This window comes from Gigantopelta aegis, chromosome 4 (genome assembly GCF_016097555.1).
Source record: "Gigantopelta aegis isolate Gae_Host chromosome 4, Gae_host_genome, whole genome shotgun sequence".
Classification (NCBI taxonomy): domain Eukaryota; kingdom Metazoa; phylum Mollusca; class Gastropoda; order Neomphalida; family Peltospiridae; genus Gigantopelta; species Gigantopelta aegis.
Genome location: NC_054702.1, coordinates 75,598,679 through 75,622,379, shown reverse-complemented (window position 1 = coordinate 75,622,379; position 23,701 = coordinate 75,598,679). Strand labels below are relative to the sequence as shown.

The window sequence follows — 23,701 nt, the reverse complement described above, 5'->3', positions numbered from 1 at the left end:
TCGCATTGTAACATATGATGAATACCAAAGAGACTCGAAATATGAAAGGAGCAAGCAGCTTTTGCTTTCTATCTTTAGGTAGTACACAACTAAGAAATGTATGTCAGTACCTGTGTTCTAAAACTGCTCAATTTTTAGTTTTTGCTTCAAGATTTAATTTAGAGAAAAAAAGATTGGTTCCTTGTTCACAAAATGAAAACCAAGCATAATTTTCACAGCAGCATACAAGGAACTGTTCATTCACTAGTAACATGAAATTCAATAAGAAGATTCCCCGACAGTTTTCATAGAGGTGGTGTTAGAATGAAAGGTAATCATTGATACACTTTACCAGTTGTCTACATTCAAACAAATTATTATTTTATTAATATGCCATATGCAGTTACTGCAAAAATAACCAACCAACTTGGGCTTGTTGTTTGCAGATATTTTTGGAATATTTGGCATTTAATTGTAATAGCTCAAATGGGCATTTCCTAGCTATCAAAGTTAATAGGTCTTGCCATTGCATATCAGAAATTCTATGATAAAATGCATTCTTAAATGGTAATACGATTCAAATATGATAAGTTTCTGTGCCTAAACCATTTCATATCTTCACACTAACAGACTTTAATCTAAGTTTAGATAGACCATTTGTAGAAATTGTGTTCTTTTCTGTAATGAAAGAAAAGAAACATTGATCTATTCATGGCTATTGTTCAGGAAGGTTATATATTTACTACTACTGAACATGTCTGTATCAATCACTTGTGCGGAACTTTAATTTTTAAATAACCGAATGAAAGAATATTTAACGACACCCCAGCATGAAAAATACATCAGCCATTGGGCGTCAAACTAAGGTAAATGAAGTGATGATCTTGAAGTAAACCATGTAACTACCCGGTACCTGCATATAAGCAAGTGCCAGTACAGCAAAGTTGGATGGGCAGGGCACAAAGAAATGTAACACGAGTTCACGACTTCATTTGTAAGCAACACTTGTGCCACAGTTTGCCAGTAATTTTTCAGTTGTCATGTGTTTTGTAATCATGCTCCAAGGCCTGCTTTCAGTTAACACGATTTTGAGCAGGTTTATCAATATATGAGCATTCAGCTTGATAAAAAGTTCATTACTGAGCAATTTTTCCATGTGAAAGTTTTTAGCGCAGTGACGTCAACGCAATGTGGTTATGGTACTTTTGGCTTAAAAGCACACTTTAACTTCAAATATAGTAATCCACTTGTGAAAACACAGATATTAAAAAGCACATTTCCTATTAATGGAAAGCAGGCTTAAGGTATAACTGACCTTCCCTTTTTAACAGACGTTAAAAAAAACACCACCTGGAAGCCGATTATATTTTGGTTATGTGTTTTATTTTACACTTGTCAACAATTATGCACATCTGAACACACTTGAGCTAATGCCTTTCCATTATTTGCAGAGACCTCATAATATTAACTATCACAGATTATTAACAGCATAATATAACAAATGTAAGACATGCACAGCTTAATGACAAACTTCCACACAGTCGCAATGTTTTTGAAGTAGTCGGCAATGTTAAAAGTCAGTATTTTGATTTTAGGAAAAAAGTACTGATTAATTATCACAGAAGAGTCATTTAATTGATGTAATCACTAGAACACAGGACTGGAAGTTCATGGAATTGTGGCATCTGAAAATAAATTTAAATAACAAATATTACCAATATAAAATCATAATTTTATCAGTACATAAAATTCCTGACTAAAGTATATAAATGTTAGCTTTGGTCTCTATCCTTACTTAAAATTAGAGAGAAAAAAAGGTTTCATTCTGTTTAAATAACCCTGTAAATCTAACATTCATAAAATATATTTAAATATAAAACAATTAGCTATTTATTATTATATATTCAGAATTTTTGGTCCCTAAATTCATAAAGTGTGATGTGGAAACGTGGACTATTTAAGACATTAATTAAAATCTGATGTCTGTAAAACCAAATTTCCACTCCACAGATATAAATAGGTACTTTCATTGCCACAGTGGGTGGTGTAGGTTCAATACTCAATAGCAAATAGAATGTGAATGACATATGATCAGGGCCGTATCTCTGCACAATGCAGATTCAAATGGGTATTTGATAAAATGGTGGATGATTCCATAGTGTCTTTGTCTTCTTTACTGGAGATTGCATTCTTGCACCACCACAAAGAGGACTGCCACACAGACTAATTTACTAAATCAAAACTAGCATCAGACAGATCTCATTAGAATAAGTACAGTTGTGATGACATGCACTCATGAATCACTGTTATAACAGTGATGATATCAGGTGTTCACAAAAGGTGAGCATATCCTGCCCCACTGGTGACACCCGTTAAGAGTACTGCCACCACAGCTGTCGCCTGTCATTTCATCAAAACTTTTTTTTAAATAAGTGCACGAGTTTCACCAAAGAGATGAAAAAGCATGCACAAGTTCAAAATATCGAATAGTATAAGCCATCATTGCTAGTCGACCACTTGACAGGCTGCATGTTGTAAAGTTAAGTGTTTTGTTTAACAGCACCACTAGCATGTTGTATAAGTAAGTTATAATAATAAAACAGTTTTATTTATTGAAGCCTAAATAAACAGTATTGAGTACAATTGTTGTCACTCACTTCTCTCAGATGAATTCTGGTTCAAAGAAATCTGCGTCCCCATTCAAAAGAATATGACAGATTCTGTTGAAATCTATTCGGTGAGCATAGTTGATGTAATGTTTTCCATTCACATACAACTGAAAGAGAATAACATCAGCATCTTAATACAGTAAACGTAAACAGAGAAAAGTTTTAGTCATACGGTTCAGGCACTAGTCAATAAAGCCAGCCAAGAACCAAACAATGCTTGGCACCACAGTGAACTGAGGGACCAATGCAACAAACCATGTGTACAAAGATTAAGTGAGACAAAGAGTCATGCATGACTTGTTAAATGGTGGTAATAAACAAGGACTTCAGTGTGTTGACTTCCATTTAGAATTTCGTTTTTGATGTGGATTAGGTGTCACTGACTGGGGGATTGATCTATGGACCACACATCAGGCAGTAAGCTGGTGAATGTCGGTGCATCAACACTTAACAGATAAAATCTTTGTTGAACTCTGCATATCACACATCTTCCAGACAGTATAAATATAAAAGGTTTCACCTTCAATTCATCTGCTTGACAGTTGATTGCAACTTCAAACGTGTCTTTTGCTTCAAATGGGAAGTTCGGTTGATCCCTCTCCTCGTCTCCCCATCCTCCATCTTGGAATGTATTCCTCACTGAGTCTTCTCCATTAAACCGAGGGTTGAAGTGAAACGCAATGTCAGAGTCACCATATTCCTTGCTGTTTCCACACTGGAGGTTAATGGCAAAACTGCAACAAAAAAGGTGGAGGTTAATGGCAAAACAACAAAAAGGTGGAGGTTAATGGCAAAACTATAACAAAAAGGTGGAGGTTAATGGCAAAATTACACCAAAAAGGCTGAGGTTAATGGCAAAACTACAACAAAAAGGTGGGAGGTTAATGGCAAAACTACAACAAAAAGGTGCAGGTTAATGGCAAAATTACACCAAAAAGGCTGAGGTTAATGGCAAATATACAACAAAAAAGTGGGAGGTTAATGGCAAAACTACAACAAAAAGGTGGAGGTTAATGGCAAAACTATAACAAAAAGGTGGAGTTAATGGCAAAACTACAGCAAAAAGGTAGTGAGAGAAACATTATCAAAATGTGATAAGACTAAAACGTATGGTCTGCAAGATGTAAAACAAATTCATCAAAGTTGAATAAATCAACCCAAAATATTTTCCAATTTACCAGTCAAAATGAGTGTTTTGTCAGTGAAATTAAACATACTGATGGAAAGAAATATTGGAACACATTTGTTTTTAGACCAAATTTAATTTACTAGATTAGCTATGCCCGTATAAAATACACAGATGTAATGTGGAATTAACCGCCAGAAACATGGTTAACTTCCTGTTACTGTAGATTGAGGGTTTTGGTTGCATTTCAGTAATTACTGTTAGTACTATTTATGTGTTCCTTATTTTTTTTCCATCAGTATATTTGCATTATAGACTTAGTGTCATGATAAAAATATTATTTGGTCAACTGAGAAATAATTTTCATGTTGACTAGATACATTCTTTAAAGGTAGGGTCAACTCCAACAAGAGCCTTATGTGTTGGAAAGATGCATACCCGGACCACCAACACATACCGACACTTTAACAAATGAAAAACGCGTAATTTTAGAGTTAATAAAAAAACATGATTATTCCTGCTAACTGGGGGCAGCCATTTTGTTTCATTTTTGTGACAACCGGTGGTATAGCTTGGGGCGAAGTGACGTCAGCTCCGTCCATCTTCTCTATGCACAGTGTAAACAAATGCTCTAATTTACGACAAGGCACTTCGCTTTCATCAACCTGACTTTTAAAACAACATAAATGACTTGATATTATAATAAACTATTTAACTAAATATATTTCAGGTTACATCAATAGAACAAAATGGAGTTATAGTATTTTTCTTTTTTAAAAATCCAAAAAAAAAATGCATACTATTAGGCCTATTGGTAGGGCACGTTCGAGCAAAAACTACCACTCACGATACCCAAGTGATACTTTTCTTTTCCTTGAGACAACGTAATTGGTCAGTTTTGTGATTTTAGATGGGAAAGTCTACTTAATCAAGGGTTTTACAGAATTACTTACAGTAATAAAGCAGGGCTGTTGGTAATGTCCATTACGATTTGAGGTGTATCACACAATACCCTGTGATCTTCATAAAAAAGGCACGTCTTTTTAGTGTGTCTAGACAGTGTGTCTGGGGACCGTCTGAATATACACCTGCCAATCAGGAACCACAGAAAGGCCACGGAAAGAAATGACCAATTAACCAAGAAAACACTCCGACTATTATTTCAGTATGTGGGTTAATTTATATGTACGAAACATAATACTGTTATTTCAACACTTTGACAATGGTGGTTTATTTTGTATTGAAAAATAATATATAGTTGGTACTGGCTTACTAGGATGGATATAACTACAGAACATTGCGATGCATCTGCAAAACTCAGGTATGTTTTGTTTCTTCAGTTCGAAGACTAATTCCTGACGTGATATGTTAGGTATTATATAACCACCAGCTCTCCAGAGGGCATATTCACTGGGATGGTGCAAAATGGCTGTGCCCGTTATATACAATAGCCGTCACATTTAACCGTTTTATTAATTAACTATACGATTATACTTGTTGATATTAAGCAATAATGTGCATTATATATCATTGAATATGCATACCAGGCCAAATGCCTTACCGTATTTGACCGGAAATAAGCCCAGGGGGCCAAGACAACTCATTGTGAGCTTAGCATGGGGTGGGCTTATTCCCAGACAGGGGGCCAGTTTTGCTGAGAGAAAAAAATAAACAAAAATAATAATAATAATAATAATTAAATGAACTAGGAAGAAAAGAAAAAAAACGTTCAGTAGCACCTATTAATTAGTGTTCCATTTGTTATTAATAAATAATAATTGTTTATTAATTAAATTGGGTTTTTTACTAGTATCTAATTATCAGAAACACACCTTCCATGTTACAATTACTTACCAGTTCTGTTTATTTACATCCAACATTTAATGCTGAGAAGACTTAAAACAACAGCAATTAACAAACTCAATAGCCTATACACACGTTTCTGACACAGGCAGCCAGCTTACACTACAAAGAATTGTCAATCTAGGTCATTGTTCTTAGCCAATCAGAATAAGGTATTTGCCTAATTAGCATTAACTGCGGACCCAGTGTGGTGGTAAAAATAGACATTGGTTTTAGTTCGGACTTGGGCTTGGGTACTTCAAAGAAATAGTGCAGGCATGAAATTGAAAACAATGTTATACACTGTTACTGTTAGACTACTAAATCTCACTGGTGGTAAAATACTGTGTTACATTTGTGTTTAATTATCTGCAGGAGGTATGACCTTTTAACTGAACTTTGAGCAAACTTGCAGTTTCATTTTATTTATAAGGTGACGAAGTTGGGGGTGGGCTTATTTACGAATAAGGGCCTAATTTCTTAAATGCTATCAAAACGGAGGGGGGCTTATTCAAAGACATGGGCTAATTTCCGGTCAAATACGGTAATTGTCCCCTCCTTTAAGAGGAGGATCTAAAAATTATAAAATAATGACATCCATGATTCTGGTTAAGTGATTGGCTTAGATCAATGTCAATTTTCGACAAGAGGTTAGTAGTCAAGATACCGGCCTCAATGGTGTCATGGTTAAGCCATCGGACATAAGGCTGGTAGGTACTGGGTTCACAGCCTGATACCGGCTCCCACCCAGAGCGAGTTTTAACGACTCAGTGGGTAAGACCTTATACCCTCTTTTCTCTAACTGACAACTAACCCACTGTACCCACTGTACTGGACAGACAGCCCAGATTGCTGAGGTGTGTGTGTGTGTGTCCAGGACAGCGTGCTTGAACCTTAATTGGATATAAGCACAAAAATAAGTTAAAATGAAATGGAAGTAGTCAGGAATAAAATCTACCTCTCTGCATGCTTCTTGGCTGTTCCCTGGACAATGATCCAGCCACCGACTTGAAGACCACCTGGTATACGTTCCACGTAAGGCTTCTCCTGTTGAGTGCAAGAAGAAATTACTAATAAATGGTGACTAAATGACAAGAATGAAAAGCTGTTAAAGGACAAAATATACACAAAATAAATGTAAAGGTTTTTTGTTTAATAGTCTTTAAAGGAAACACTACATTTTTTTATTAGCAGCACAGGATTTTTAATATGCACATTCACACAGAAAAGACCGTACTGTGACAGGAAAAAACACAATTGGAGAATTAGTCCACTAAAAGATAAATGTAGTCAAAATTTTATTATATTCTAGTTACTAATCTTAATATCAGAATAATAGTTTCTGGTATGAGTCCTTGTGTAGATGGTTTTTCTGACTCGAGTTAAGAAAATAAAGTGTCAGAAAAGCCATCTATGAAAAGGACGAGTGCCAGAAATATTTTCTTATTCAGTCAGTATAATAATTTTAGTGTAAAATAGGAACTGATTATTTAAATGTCTGATTCATGTGATGTTAAGCCTACATCAATAACAGTCAGTCTGTGTGTGAAAAGCCTTGTATAATTGTACATGTTCAAAAAAATATGTTCTTGCCTTTAGTTGAAGCTAATTATAAATCTAATTAGTTTATTCACAGTGGAAGGAAAACATGAAATTTAGTTCTAAGTCGAGTTTATATTTTAATAATAGTTTAATAAATTAAACTATATGTAGTATATATTTTCTTCTTTCGAAACCTCACAGCTGGACCTAACAGACTACAAGTCAACACATACCAGCACTCTCTGTAGTTTGACCCGGTAGATGTAGGCCTCACCAGACACATTGATGGTTTTGATGTCCTCCACACTAGATCGTGAATGAAAGCTGGAAAACTTCTTCCCATTCACATATATCTAAAAAAAATAATTACTTACTATATAAATGATTATAACAATTAAATTTCAGCATACCGGTTTCTTTACAAAGGCTTGTTGACTTATTTACTATTCTACAAAGAAATTACAATTTTTTTTCACATATGGTGTGTTATTCAACATCCCATTTCATAGCATTTTAGGGTTGCTAGGTTATTCAGAGTATGTAGCTTATTAAAAGTCCAACTTTCATTTCACTAAAGGAAATAACTCAGTATAATATAATTGCTAAATAAGAAGCATGCAAATATTCCATAAAAATTATAGTGTATTATATAATAATATATTACTGGGTTCATGCCAACTAAACAGGAATCGTGCAAATATTCCATAAATTACATTACTTTTTATCTATTTTTTCAGTTTTTTTAACTGATAATCTTCAATGCTTTGGGTTGAATTACCTTGAACTTGCTTTTCTTGGTGACGATCTTTAGTTCGAATGGCAACATCTCCTGAAATGCACCTGGAAGTTCCTCCCGCTCCTCCGCCTGCCACTCGCCGTCCACACGGTTATTCATCACCACCTCGCCCTGGTCACGTCGCGGGTTTATCACAAACGCAACATCGTCTTCAAGGGAATCACCATTTATCAGGTTCACCTGAAATCTTAAGACAAGAACAGAATTACTGTTTAATGATATCAGCATAATGTTTAATCAGTCACTGTGGTATGTCAAACCAGTGATGTTTTCCAAAGATGGGAGAAATCAATTATTACTACATAGTATGCTCTTTTTTATTACCATAAGAATCCTTTTTATATACAAGATAGTAAATACTGATGAAATGGATGTGCTCATGACATGTGCAACAGTTGTAGAAGGATATGCACAGACACCTGATATTACTGTTTTCAGTGATTAATAAATGCATGATTTATCAGAACTTTGCTTCATGTTCCTTAGGCTCTACATTATGAATAAATATTCTTTTGTCAACTTTTATAGGTAGGTAGGAGGAAAGGGTCATACTTATAAACAAACACACCTTTTTAGATTCAATAATCAAAGGTCCATCAATTAAAAGCTACAAAGTACTAATTTTTAAGATTACAAATTAATGTAATAGAACTGAAAACTATCTGATTTTGTCAGACCAAACACCAATATTACTGCTTTTATTGCCACAAAAAAGTATAATCAATTTTATTTTAGCTCCTTCTAAATGAGTGTCAATGTACTGTTTAAAATTTGCATATAAATTTGAAATAAAAAGTATTTGTAATAAGCCTATAAATTCATAAAATGTTATTAAAAAACATTACATATTACTGACCTGTTACCTTCAGGAAAAAAGAATCCTTTTACTATGATCATATCTCCTTTCTCCAAACCAGAAGGAATCTTCTTTTTAAAGTCATCAGGCTAAGTAAAGATAGAAAATAAATCAATCAAAAATATTTAACGTTACAGTTGCTAATGGTTGAATAATCATTGAACATTATTTTAAATATCAGACATTTATCATAGTATCTAAACATTAAATCTCCAATATAATTAAATAATTATGGTGAAGTGTTTCCCCATTAACAAAACATGTCATGATTAGTTATGTCAATAATCGATGTGCATTTTAACTACATTAAAATGTATGCAGTTAAATGGGCGTGGTGTAATACAGAGAGGATATTAAGGAAGTCTAGTGGTGACGTGCTCACTCAATGCATGGTCAGTCTAGGATTAATAGTCTTTGGTGAGCCCATTGGGCTATTTCTCTTTCCAGCTAATGCTCCAGAAATAGTGTTAACAAAGGCCATAATATGTACTATCCTCTCTATGAAATGGTGCATATAAAAAAAAATAGCTGCTGGTGTGGCAATAGCATGTTTTCTTGCATTACTTGTCTATAATAACCATATATTTGATGTCATATAACCATAATTAAAATGTGTTGAGAGAATTGTTAACTAAAACATTTCTTCCTCTTTATTTCTGGATTTTTCATCACTGCAATACTTATTTTATACATGTTGCATCATTCCCAGCAGGTTGGACTGTACAAGACATACAGTATTACTGATAACGTGATAGTTATGGATGGTTATCTGCTCTTACTAGTGGTTCAAAGAACTGTACATCTGCCAAGGTGACATCGCCAGTTATTGCGAGGTATTTCATATCCTCAACATCACACCGGTAGTCAAACGATGTGAAGAACTTCTCGTTCACATACACCTACAAATATATTTCATAATCAAAATATAAGTAAAAGTAAGATTATGAAATGATTTACCTTTTTTCATTGCAAGTAATTTTTTTTAATTTAATGCATTATCTCTGAAAAATGTTTAGAAAATTAAAATACAAATAAAAGAAACAAGCATTCTGAGAGTACCGCTAAACAAATACATGGCCCTGTACCAGGCCTAATTCCCTCCCCCTTATCTCCTAAATTCAAGGGCCATAACTATAAAAAATGGGTAAATTGTCATTAACTTTAAACTTGATCTGTAACAGTAGGCCTACATGATAAAGCTATATACAAAATTTCATTTCATTATCTTCAGGCTTTGCAACAAAAGAAAAAGGTACAGAATTTTTTTTCATATCTCCTAAGTTCATAATTCTATGAAAAATTGAGTAAACAGCCATGAAAGTCAAAATTCATCTGTAACAGTATATGATATACAAAATGTCATCTCATTATTAGCATAAAAACATAATAAAGTCAAGAAAACAAATGCTTATATGTATATCCCCCAAGTTCAAGGGCCATAACTCTAAACCCACATTGAAACGTCCCTCTGTGGCAATGAAGAGGATGTCAAAGAAATCTCCTGGTGTAAAAGGAAAGTCTGGCTGAGACCTCTCTTCATCTCCCCAGTCTCCAAACTTCGCATTGCGGACAACTTCCTCCTCAGACTGTCGGGGGTTAAACACAAATCCTGTTGTTTCACCATCACAGTCACAGTTGAAGTATATACCAAAACTGAAAACGAAAAATGTTACTGTACTTACCAATCATGTTAATTATACAAAATTAAATATTGAAAATAAAGATTCAAACTAAAAATATGACAGAGAAATTATATTTACTAAATTCTAGTCTTAGTTACATGTATATTAAATAAAAATGTTAAATGTTGAAAATAAACATGTATACCAAAACTTAAAATAAGATGAAGAAATGTAAGTCATATTTAACAACTTCTAGGTTTAGTTTTACTAAATAAAAATCTTAAATATTGAAAATAAACACACTTGTAATATATTGACCAATGATTAGTCCGTACATAACAGTGGGCTGAGACCTGTGTTTAGTAGCACCCGATTCCACCAGAAGTGAATGTAGAAATGCCCCAAAAAGTAAAATAATGAACAATCTATCACTATCTATCAGGATCTATCAGTTATATTTTTATAATTTACCCATTGAAAAACCCCTAAATAGATGAAGGGTTCTTCCAAATCTCAAGAGTTTCATTCATTTACCAGAAAAGGTTTTCTTACTTATTGGCATCCATATTTGTTGCCCCTCTAACACGAATAGCATTTCCCACTTGGAGACCACTTCTGAATTCCCCATAATATGGTGTACCCTGGAACACAAAAACATATCATTATGGTACCTGTTAAGTTTTAAGATTACTACCCATCTGCCATCATCAGACAACCAAAGAGACCAACTGAAAACTGATTTTATTTCTAACTACAGCAATATATAAAACAAGCAAAGAAAACAGTATGCAAATTAAGGTGTTCTGACCAGGTCAGCCCTGCCTCCCTGGTGCCAACAATTAAACAAACACTCTCTCATCTCAGTAATGAGACAGACACTTAGGTTTGTTAATTACACAAAGCCAGATCAGTATCTCCCCTCCCAAGTAGAAACTATTTTATATGGCTTAATTTACCCCCTTGAACTTAAACTACGAATTTAAAGTTAACCCCATATATTCTAACAGTACCATCTTTTTTCATAAGGAGAGATATACTGAAGTTACAAATAAATGTGTATTTGTAATGGTATAAATTTTCATTTGAACTTTATTTTCATGCATTTAATGCTCAAGCACACTGTCCTGGGTATATACATTTACTATCTGGGCTGCCTGTCAAATACTGTGGGTTAATGGTCAGGGAGACAGAAGCCTTTAGAAATTGCTTTAGGTATAAGCCAGTATGGGCAACTGAATCCAATATCTATTCAGATCTGTCCTTATAAAACGTGTATAGACAAGACTCATGACTAATAGAGACTGGGACTTTAACACCATGGCAATGTCATACAAATTATCTAGACTCTCAAAGTTTTATAGACACGAGCCCGATTAATGGCTTATCCACTACACCAATGATGCCAATGGGTCTTGAAGTATATAGAGAATACTACATGAGTGTCTGTTAGATACCATTTATATTATTAGGTGTTTTAAAATGTATCTAGGAAGCAAAAGCAAGTTGGGATATTTTTAAACAATGAGTTGCAAGATAAATAATATCTAACGTAATGTAGTATTCTATTTGACATATCCTAAAAAAACCCCACTAAATCTGAACACCTTTTCCAACTAAAACATATTTACTAGCTTAACTTGTACATCACAGACAAGTCTATTTTAGGTTAACTTGTACACCACTGAATTATCGATTCAGCCGTGCTTTTTTTTCATTGGATGGTATGGTATTGGTGACTTGGACATCACCTAAGAGCAGCCAGTCAGATGTCTTTAAGATGTTAATGCACATATATGTATTAACAGGTATGTGTTAACAAAAATGTGTACAAAAGTGGGGTTTTCTTACCATGCTGTTTTGAATGGTCACATCATGGTACTCCGCCTCCTCATTTAGCTCTAAGAATCGGACTTGCTCAAATGGCATCCGGTGATTGTAGTCTATGAAATCCTGACCGTTGACCATCACCTTGTATTCATCTGGGGTGACGTAGATCCTCAGCTGGAAAGTGCGGCCCTCCCAGAATGGGAAGTCAGGCTGGTGTTTCTCCTCATCCTGCCAGTCACCGGCAAACGAGTTCCGGATCACCTCGTTCTGCGTGGTGCGAGGGTTAAAGTGGAAGGCTATATCACTCTCAGAATCATCACCATACTTGAGGTTAAGAGAGAATCTGCAATCAGAAATTATTTTACAAAATTACTATATAAACTGAATATATGTTGTATTATAATATGACTTTTGTGTGTATTGTATTATATAATTTATGTATTTGTATAGAAGAGTTATATTTATAAATAAAACCTGGAACATTCAAAACTTAGCCATTCTTTAAAAAAGCAACAAAAACCCCGAAACAAACAACAAACACATGGTGAAAAGATTATTAGCATTATAGTAAAGTACAATGTTTCTTATTTTGTTATGTTCCTCATGTAACTATACTCTTTATAAAAAATATTATGTGCTTGTGAGAAAACATTTGACTTATTTTATCAAAACCTATAGTATATTCTCAACTACATCTGTTACCCTAATGTTCCTCGAAAACTGAATACACTGTGAATGTTAATTTATCCTCAAGAAATGCTTTGTATATCATGGTTATTGTGAAAATCTTAGGACTTTACATGCATGTGTGCAGGAAATTATGCAGGGGATGGTCTAGACTTGGCGAGCAAAGTATCTAAAAGGGCCATTGGGGTCATGCTCCCCCAGAAATTATTCTTCTTTTTTTTTACTTTGGGCAGACTAAACATTTCATCACAATAAATAAAAGTCTAGCAAAAGAAAGATAATTTCATAATGATATCTAAGGCAAATGTACAGTTACAATAGAACCACATTACTTACCCTGATGATCCATAAGGAACTTTTCCTCGGACTATAATTTGAGTGCCGACCTTCAGCCCACCAGGCAGGTAGATCAGTTCTGGGGCATGCTAGAACAATAAATATCAACTCATAATGCCAAGGTATTAGCTTGAAATAAATATCAGCACAGGCGTAGGAAGGTGCCAAAACGTAGGGGGGACACACACACACACACACACACACACACACACACACACACACACACACACACACACACACACACACACACACACACACACGTTTATGTATGTGTGTGTGTGTGTGTGTGTGTGTGTGTGTGTGTGTGTGTGTGTGTGTGTGTGTGTGTATATATATATATATATAAATACATGTATAAATATATAAAAGCCATCGTTGCTGCTACAAAGTGGGGGGCACATGTCCACCCCCCCCAGTTCCTACGCCAGTGATAGGCAGGTGATGAAATCAATTGTTAACTTTCTCTGATTTAATATTATTAATAAGGTTATATTCCAGATGAGGATCTTCGTATCCCTGAATGAATACATGATGATGGTCAGACTCCATGCATTCAAAAATTTTACTGGTATTCTTATTTACCCCCAAAATTACAGTTTAATTTTATAAAAGACTTAGTCACTATTAACCATTACATACAGAGTCCTTAACTATTTGTAGCTTCCCAAGCTCCATTTGATCAACTCTAACCCTAGTATGATCTCAAATATTAAAACAAAAAAACATTAATGTGGCAGTCTCAAAGTTGCATAATAACCAACAATATTTATTCAATTACCCACAAAAGAAAATACATCCAGATAATTTAATTAACAGTACTTGTTAATTATGCATTTTAGATTATTTGTGGGATCAATTAATTTGTAATTATTTATCACCAATATAATTATTTATCACCAATACATGGATGTAACAAAAGCTAAATATGACAGTAACAACGGGAATTAATTTGTGTTTTGTGATATGGATCATATCAGGTGAATAGAAATGTTTATTATCCACATATTTTAAGATATTCAGGGAAATATAACCAGTATGACACACATGTCATAACGATTTCATGTGCATAATGAATTACTTAATTTTTGAAGCAATGTCATAACATAATGTGGCTTCCCCAATCTTAGATCTCTGTAAACCTTACCAAAATGACGTCATTTAAAAAAAAATGACGTTGTTTTATCACCTCTTTCTAGTTACGTTTGAAATGCTTTGACATGGTTCAATCTTGTTATTAATAAAAATTATATTTTGGATAATGTGGATAATAAAGAAATTATTACACTTGTGTGTGTATCGTACTGATTTTACAAAACTTGTTGTCAGGATTCATGTATTATCCTGACATTCGGTTCGTAAAATCAGTCCAACACACAAGCTTGTATAATAATCTCTGTTTACCACAGGAACCAAGGCCCTCATTCACCAGAGCCTCATATAGCCCTGCATGTATTGGTCTTTTAGCTTTGTTCTTGGAGACCGAAGTTAATCAAAAGTATGTTCATTGTGCAGCCAGCATTATAGGCATGCCAGCCTGTGTTTCCCATAGTAACTGTTAGTATGGCTACAGCAGGTGATACTACAATGTTTACCCTGTCATTCTTATCTAAGGTGTGGTCACTGGCATGAATGAAATGTTTCCAGTACCTCAAGGTATGTCAAATATCAAGTGCTACGTGGACTAGACAGTGCTTGGTATTTTGCTTAGACACACACACAAAAAAGTGATTATACACAAAGAATAATTTGTCAATAAAACATTGTTTTGCCATAGAGGCAACTGAAGATCACAGAATTTACTTGTTTCTGTCCTATGTATATGCAAAACAATTTTGTTTTAAACATTTAGAAATTGTTATCCAAACATTTGTTATTTTGTTATTTGGAATGCTAGGAAAATGTTTTGTCTGTGCCCTCCACTTCAAATACTGTTCCTATGGGACTGATCCATATCAGTAAACATTTCCTCTAATAAGCAACAAAATACCTGTATGCCAATTACATGTTTTACACAGATCTTTATTAGGACAAATGGATTGTAATTCCAGTAAATAAACCCAAGTAAGTTTTCAATTATTGTGAAAAAATTAAATTACTTTTATTTAAGTACATTTTCATTACCAGAAAAAAAAAGGATAGGAAAATGTTAGTCAGTGTTAATTGTGACAACTAAAGTTGATTATATTGATCTGTATATATTGAAATGTTTAAATATAAGCTCTAGCACTATATGTACACATTCACATCTTGTCTCAACCAGCGCACCATAACTGGTATACCAAAGAACATGGTATGTGCTGTCCTCTGTGGAAAAGTTCACTAACAATATAGAATATCCCTTGGGAAAATGTGGTGGGTTTCCTCTAAAGTTTACATCAAAATTACCAAATCCAATAGCTAATGAATAATTAACCAATGTGCTCTGGTCAAACAAAAACGAACTTTTCACACAAGGTCAGGACATATGTACAAGTGTTGGGACACACAATGTAACATTCAAAGTTTGTTAACAATGGGGCGTACTATCTTCGCCAGCCACCACTGTTTACGCAGGGTAAAGCTCACTCATACATGTATACAGTTTGAGTCACCAGAGTAGTTTAATGTGAAACAGGAAAATGAACATCAACTGTCTAGACTATAGACTGACAGACAAAGTTTATAGTGGGGTCGAGACATCCTCTCTCCTGGACAATGTATTCAAAAAAGAAAATTTGCTTAAGCAGGGGGGGGGGAGGGGGAGGGGTTTGACCCCCAAAACCCTCACCCTGCACACGTGCCCGAGTTTGATAGGAATATGCAAAGTTTATTACTACAAACTGGGTATGAAAAATGTGTTATCTGCTAACTGTAATTAAGTTGAGATAAGACTCATCTTTTAATATAACAAGAATTATGTGGAATTAAACTTACACAGGGTCACTCATAGGTGCACTCATACATAGATACATCTTACCAAACATAAAATAAAATTAATTAATTAAAAATTAAATACTAAACAATTTTTTTAATTCATTTAACAGACATTCATTTAATGAACATTCAGAGACAACTATGAACAAATTTTCATTGATGTAGGATTTACAGTTTACGAAAAATGTACCTAAACATGACAATTTAGCACTGAACTTAAATGTTGCAATATTTTAATTAATAATTAAAATGTTTAAATAAATGAATGAATGAATGAATGAATGAATGAATGAATGTTTAACGACACCCCAGCACGAAAAATACATTGGCTATTGGGTGTCAAACTATGGTAATGCAAATAAATAAAGTGATGATCAACATCAATATAAAAATTCAAGGTTTAAACAAAAACAGTGTAAAGAACAGTGTAAAGAACTGTGCAAAACACAAATATCACAGAATTTTACGGATACTGAATTTTACTCAAAACTTCAAGTTTGTGCTGTATTGGCCATTCTCAAAGAAAATGTTACACCCCTGCACCACGGTGAGGTTACAGCACGCGCAGGGGTTTAAATAAAAGTAATAATAATAATTTTAAAATGCATGGCAATGAACATAAATACTGTAGGTGTATCTATAAAGGTTTCACTGATCTATGACTTGTAGTTTGGGAAAAAAACATCTATTAAACTGGATATAACACAATTATCAGATTCTGCCCTTGTACACATCTCATTGTGTTAATGTTTACACACACTTGACTGGCTTTACTGAAGTGACAGAATTTATCATTGTTACCCGTGTTAAGAAAAAAAGAGAGAAAAAAAAAGAGGAGTGTTTAATGACACCTTAGTGATTAATCACCAACTTTCAGGTGTTTGTGAAATAGATAGCTTAAAGGAGCAATCAGAGATGAGATTGAGTTGCGAAAAAAAAAGAATATGAACATTTTAATACTGGTGGCTAGGTACTAAAATTGTCCCTGTGGTATGCAATGTATGCAAATCATCAGCTGCAACCATATTGTTAGTATTGAAGAGAAAATATGGAAAACAAATATGACTAGGTACAAAACATAGATGCATTGTACAGACAACCAAAATTCTGGAATTCCGGATAAACCAGAAAAACTTTCATATGTCATCTGTCACTGGATTGATTCATCTCAGAAGACCGACATATCGGGGACAAGTTCAGTGCACTGTTCGTCACTAATGTTTGCTGGACGTTTTTTTATGCTAAGCATTATTAAAAGGCCACTTAGGAACCAATCAAAATAGTTTGCAAATGTTTAGTGAAAAACGGCTGGCTGAATGTAGGCATAGTTTTCCCCCATTTCAACCTGTGTTGTAATACTAGTAACTGATATATTAAAGGCCATGGCATGTGACATCCTGTCTGTGGGAAAATGTACATTGAAGTACTCTTACTGCCAACTCATAATATTACAAAGGGCTGGAATGTACCAGTAGCTTTAAAGTGATAGAAAGTTAAAAAGTTTGTGTTGTAAAATACCAGCACTAGAGCACATTAATTAATTAATCATAGGTTAATGGAAGTCAAACATTTGGTAATTGTGACATGAAATTAAAAAAACACCCCTGCTACATTTGTCCATTAGTAGAACTTTGCCAACAGGATAACACAAACAACAATCTTTGATATACCAGGCCTGGTAATCTATGACATATTTATCAAGATTACAATTACCATCATTATTTACCTAGTGACAGCAAATTATAATTTAGATTTTTCAAATTAGTTATGCAAACGTTATGTGTGGGATAGATTAAGTTGTAGTTACTTATTTCAAATACATGTATTATGTAATGCATCTTTAAAAGCTACAGTTGTAATCATTTACAACAGTGAACTCACACATATGTATGACATTTATAGCCGGTAATATAACGCATGATAGCATATATGTCGTGTGCAATCCACAACTAGGAACGTCTCATCAAATGTTACTAGCACCTGTGTATTTTGATAGCAGATATTAAATAACATATTTATTACACAGTTACCTATTAGATAACATATTTATTACATAGTTACATTTACTGCCTCTTTCCGTGTGCTGTCTCAGGGCCTGGTGCAGGATTTGTCTCGGGAAGAGGTGTAATGTTGAAAGAAGGCATTTAGTATTGACAAAGCAGATGCAACATATAAAAAGGGCATATGCAGTATTCAAAAGTAGAAAAATCACTGAGCAATGGGATCTAGTTCAGTCGGTAGAGCACTCGCCACAGGATCAATCCCCTCAGTAGAGCCATTATCGACCAATTTCTTTTACCGTATTCCAATTAGTTCCCGATAACTGGCATATCAAAGGCCATGGTATGTGCTGTTCTGTCTGTGGAAAAGTGCATTTTAAAAGATCCCTTGCTACATGTAGTGGGTTTCTTCTAAGACTTTATGTCAGAATTAGTTTGACAACCAATAGCCGATGATTAATAAATTAATACACGAGGTCTCATTTTCCGGTAATGTCATTCTCTATGGGAGCAGAAGGTATGTAATGTTTTTGCATGACATGCTACACCATTTAATCAAAAGTCAGCCAAGTAATGAGAAGCATTCAGCATGCTTGTACATGTAGCATTCTTTTAAATACAAATTTACTTTAAATTACAGTGATGACTTTGCCAAGCACACAAGGGCGGGACATATCCCTGATGCATGATCAGTTTAAGAACAATCCCAGTTGTGGAACCATTGAGCTACATGTATTTCTCATTCTAGTTGGTGCACCATGACTGGTATATCAAAGCCGTGGTGTACACTATCCTGTCTGTGGGATGGTATATAAAAGATTCCTTGCTACTAGTGAAAAAATGTAGCAGGCTCTAAAACAATTTGTCAAAATTACTAAATGTTTGACATCCAATAGCTGATGATTAATAAATCAATGTGCTCTAGTGGTGTTGTTTAATAAAACAAACCTCAACTTTAAACGTTGCCAAGCACAGAATATATTTAAATATGAAGTGCCTACCTACAATCGACCTGCTACACCTACACACATTTTATTACACCGGAGATAACTTATCTTGTGATTTATTTACACTGTACAAATTTAGTTAAGCCATTTGTCCATTTCTGACCTAGATTGCGATAACAGGACATTCATTTTCCCCACGTGTGATACCCAGTCTGTTAGTCACACTACACAAATTAATCTATGTGACATTTCTGTCTGGTTTCTTCCTGTTTTAAAAAATAAGCAAACATTTAAATTATCATTAACTCGTATAACCACCTGCATGTTGAAAATGACTATTTGTTTAAGGACACCTCAGCACATTTTAAACTATGGTTACATGTACTGAAGCGGGATCGAGTTCAGCCTTTAGCACACTCGCATGAGGTGCATGGGTTGAAGGATCAAATCCCCTTGATAGACCCATTCTCTGACTGGACTTTTTCACCTAAACAACAACCTTGAGATGCTATATGGTTATACAATATAACCATAGCACCTACAGGGCTGTTTGGGGTACTTATAGTTCCAGTTACTGCCTCATAACTGGTATATCAAAGACTGTGGTATGTGCTGCTCGTCTGTAGGAAAGAGCATATTAGAAAATATGTAATGTTCAGGTTTCCTCTGAAGACTATGTGATAATTACCAAATAAAGTAGCCAGTGATTAATCAATCAATATAGTCTAGTTATATTTCATTAATTTACTTTGGTGTCCTTAAGATTATATCCAAACTTATCTTCAAACTAAGAGAAAACTTATTGCTGCCACGTAGGTTATCAAAAAGCAGCATGGGATCCATTTTATATGCACTTTCCAATAGGACTATGACTCAAAATTACAAATTTACAATTACAAATCATATTTTAAAGGATCGCCATCTCTTCGTACAAATGTGTATATGTTTTTGACATGTCTAATTTATTTACTGAAAACAAAAGAAAAAGTGCTACAACTATGCTATGCCCGGGAGCATCATCACCTTTGAGTCACGTGAAAGCCGACATCCTGGTGACTACGATGAGACATGCACATTATGCATGTACACATCATGAAACAATTACATTCTATGGTGGTGCAGTCCAAACTAACAAGCTTTCAAATGTCAATTAACAATTACACTGCTGTGACCAAAGATCGGAAACTGAACACACTATTCGGGGGGGGGGGGGGGGGGGAATACAATCTCCAAATGGAGGAAGTCTTTAGTGGGGGGTGCACATCCATATTTTTATCTTTATCTTCAGTAGGACAAAAGAATTTACATTACTGTCCTCAAGTAAGGAGGGGTGAGCACAGCCCCCCCCCCCCCCCCCCCCCCCCCCCCCCCCCCCCAGTTCCTATAGGCATGGTATACTGAGTCAATGACACTATGTAGTCTTACTGAATGCTGCACAATATTTGAACAGAACTCATTCAGTGACTATTCAGTAAACTGTACCGTTTGGTTACAAATCTTTTCATAATGTTAAATTACTTATAAATAAAGGATACCTGTGTAACAACTTCAATCCATAATTGGCATTTTTGTCATTTCCATTATGCATAAAAAGCATATACAGTTAAACCTCTCAAAACCGAAACCTTTGTAAACCGGAATTACCCCAAACTATTTTTCAGTCCTTTCTTAAAAATTGAGACAGCATTTAACCTCTCTAAACCAGATACCTCTAATACTGGACATTTTATTTGGTACCTAGGGTGTCTGATTTAGAGGGGTTTCACTGTAGTATGAATCAAACCTTATTAAACAACCACTTTTATTTGTCTTTACATATGTCAAGACTACTTTTACAAATAAATGGACCACATATGTCAGAACTACTTTTGTAAATAAATGGATGGCCTCAGATTTATTCCCAAGTCATGTGGTAATGTACACTAAGATCCAATAGAAATTGTCACAGGCATCTATACAGGACACCAACTGGGGCTGGTGGTGGCAGCAATATATTCATTTCAGTTTCACTGAGGGGCAATGAATTATCTTTGAAGTTGGAGTGCCAGTGTCTCCTCCTCCTCCTCCCCCCCCCCCCCCCCCCCCCCCCCCCCCCGTTCTGATGCCTAAGATTACCAGATTGCAAAGTTTAGTATGAATACAAATACTCACAATTTTGTTGGAGTGGTATGCCATGACTCAGGTGGAATGTTTGGAAGCTGAAAACAAAAAACTTTTATAATTTTGAGTTTACATTTTGCTTTAATAAACCTACCTAAATGACTATAGGTCTCATTACACAGTTCACTCCCGGGTGAGAGTTCATTCTTATTGGTCCACATTAGTTCCTAATTGTGACATATGTTGTGGTTCACATATATACTTCCATTAATTGGGAAGAATTAAAACAATTGGTCTTTTGCCCATGTTATTTTGTAATATTGTGCATTGACTATTTGGGACATTGGTGTATAGCGGCAGAGCCGGTGGTTGTGAATGGGTTCCCTGAAACAGCTGTTTGGACTGGTACTACAGCCAGATGTGGTCATATAGCTAAAAACGGAGACGGAAATGTTCTCAATTTTGGAGTGAAAATAAATGCTTATATAATGTATGTTCGCAATGGTGTAATTAGTGCCAACGAGAACCCATTCTACTGCCAATGTTCATTTGAAGTTGGTCAATTTAACATGGATTTCAATGGCAGATGACATCTGTGTAATGAGACCATAACACATGCAGCACACCCTTAAAATTAACCTAACATCTAAATAAAGCAAGAGTGTTAATAAAGTCTACTGGTATATAAATTGTAAATGTGTACATTAAATAATATTGTTCCATTGGTACCTTTTACATGAGTTCATCAGATTAACAAATCTCTGGATGTTATGTTGAGGTTTATTTTGATGAACTACATGTACTTTTACTTCCTTATAAAAGTCATTGTAAGGATGGTCAGCTAAAATGGGGATCTTTTATATGCACTTTCATATATATAGATCTAGATCTAGATCTAGATATATATATCACGTGAATTTTTTTTATTTTTTTTTACTGAGTAAACACGGACTGTAAGACGTTTACTGTGGTAGTTGCGATTCGGTGTTACGGGTCAAAGAACACTCGCTAGATCCGCCCCTGTATGACATAGTATGTTCACTATTACACTCATACACTGACGTCGATGGTCGATATATCGTATGCAGTTAGATCTGCGTAAGCTTATAGTACATGTACACTTTATAAAATACTGTATTCACAAAACAGCTTCAACAAACATGTGAGCTGCAGATGTACATGACAATACTATAATGTGTCACTTACCTGGGGAATACACAGCCGTACGTTGACAAGACTTCTGAAGAGAAGTAAAGATACTGTGAGGTCACGTGACTAGCCAAGCCCACCAGAAAACTTTGCACGTAATAATTGTGGAGTGATAGTGATAACAGATTGAGTAGCCCAGACGTTTAATCATAAAGAACATTTCCCATTAGCAGCCAGCACACGTGTCCAACAGGCCCCTCCCACGATAACATCCCTTGTTCCAGATCATGTTGACCCCCAGTTAACCATAATAATAAAATACATATTTATATAAACAAATGGAAAGACCTCAACACATTGTTTTAGTTGTTTTGCTAGGTTAGTTATGTTAGTCAACAAATTAGTGCATTTAAAAAGTGAACGTGTATATACCCGAAAATTAATTACGCACCACTTAGATTCGACTGTGTGATTTACAATTCGCAGCTATTTCTCGCCAGTGCACCACGACTGGTAAATCAAAGGCCATGTTATGTGTTATCCCGTCTGTAGGATGGTGCATATAAAAGATCCCTTAGCGGCCTTCTACTATATATGTGAAAATTACCAAATGTTTGATATTCAATAGCCGATTATTAATAAATCAATGTGCTTTAGTAGGGTCATTAAACAAAACAAACTTTAACTTTTATAATACGCAAGTAATTGTGAACATTTCGTGGTTATAACATATTGAAATTAATGTTCTGTGTATACAGAGGATATTGAAACAATAATGTTAACATTAACAGCAAGTGAGACTGTTATAACAGAACCCGTAAATTTGCATGATAATTAGGCTATCTATGTTATGCAACTGGAATCGCACTGATTCATGAGTAATTTACCCGTGCCATCTCAGTAAATATGTAAAAACGTTCAATGAACGTCGGCACGGACAACTACTTCTAGGCGCCTTTTGGGTTCAATACAATTCAGGTGGTGCTTATTTAATGTTCGGGTGTATACTATATTTCATCGACACACCAGACATTCATTCATTCCGCAGGCCTCTTAGACACGTATATAACAGACAAGTGTGTGTGTGTGTGTGTGTGTGTGTGTGTGTGTGCGTGTGCGTTTGCCATTTGTGCAGTCATTTCTAAACGTGCGTGCGTGCGTGTATGTGTGTGTTTGCCATTTGTGCAGTCATTTTGAAACGTGTGCGTGCGTGTGTGTGCGCGTGTGTGTGAGTAGTATCCAGGCCTGTATAGCCCCATGACCTACTTTCGGTGACCTTGACCTTGATGACGTCACGGCCTGTGCCGTGA

General features: G+C 35.0%; 1 protein-coding gene across 2 annotated transcripts; it reads right to left on the bottom strand.

The window, feature by feature from the left end:
- Nucleotides 1-1,340: 1,340 nt before the first annotated feature.
- Nucleotides 1,341-22,605, bottom strand: LOC121371096 (32 kDa beta-galactoside-binding lectin-like). 2 transcript variants are annotated; one of them, XM_041496744.1, is made up of 14 exons: nucleotides 22,449-22,593; nucleotides 21,294-21,340; nucleotides 13,283-13,371; nucleotides 12,281-12,602; nucleotides 10,985-11,073; nucleotides 10,265-10,463; nucleotides 9,590-9,709; nucleotides 8,811-8,899; nucleotides 7,937-8,141; nucleotides 7,392-7,511; nucleotides 6,575-6,663; nucleotides 3,169-3,382; nucleotides 2,637-2,755; nucleotides 1,341-1,664 (listed from the first exon to the last, which is right to left on the bottom strand). In XM_041496744.1, the coding sequence occupies exons 2-13, from the start codon at nucleotides 21,315-21,317 to the stop codon at nucleotides 2,642-2,644; spliced, it is 1,674 nt and encodes a 557-aa protein (XP_041352678.1). In that variant the 5' UTR covers nucleotides 21,318-21,340; nucleotides 22,449-22,593; the 3' UTR covers nucleotides 1,341-1,664; nucleotides 2,637-2,641. The 2 variants fall into 2 exon arrangements, with proteins under 2 accessions (XP_041352678.1, XP_041352679.1); XM_041496745.1 differs by lacking the exons at nucleotides 1,341-1,664; nucleotides 2,637-2,755; nucleotides 3,169-3,382 and adding an exon at nucleotides 3,559-3,670 and having other exon boundaries at nucleotides 22,449-22,605.
- Between the last annotated feature and the right edge of the window lie 1,096 nt (nucleotides 22,606-23,701).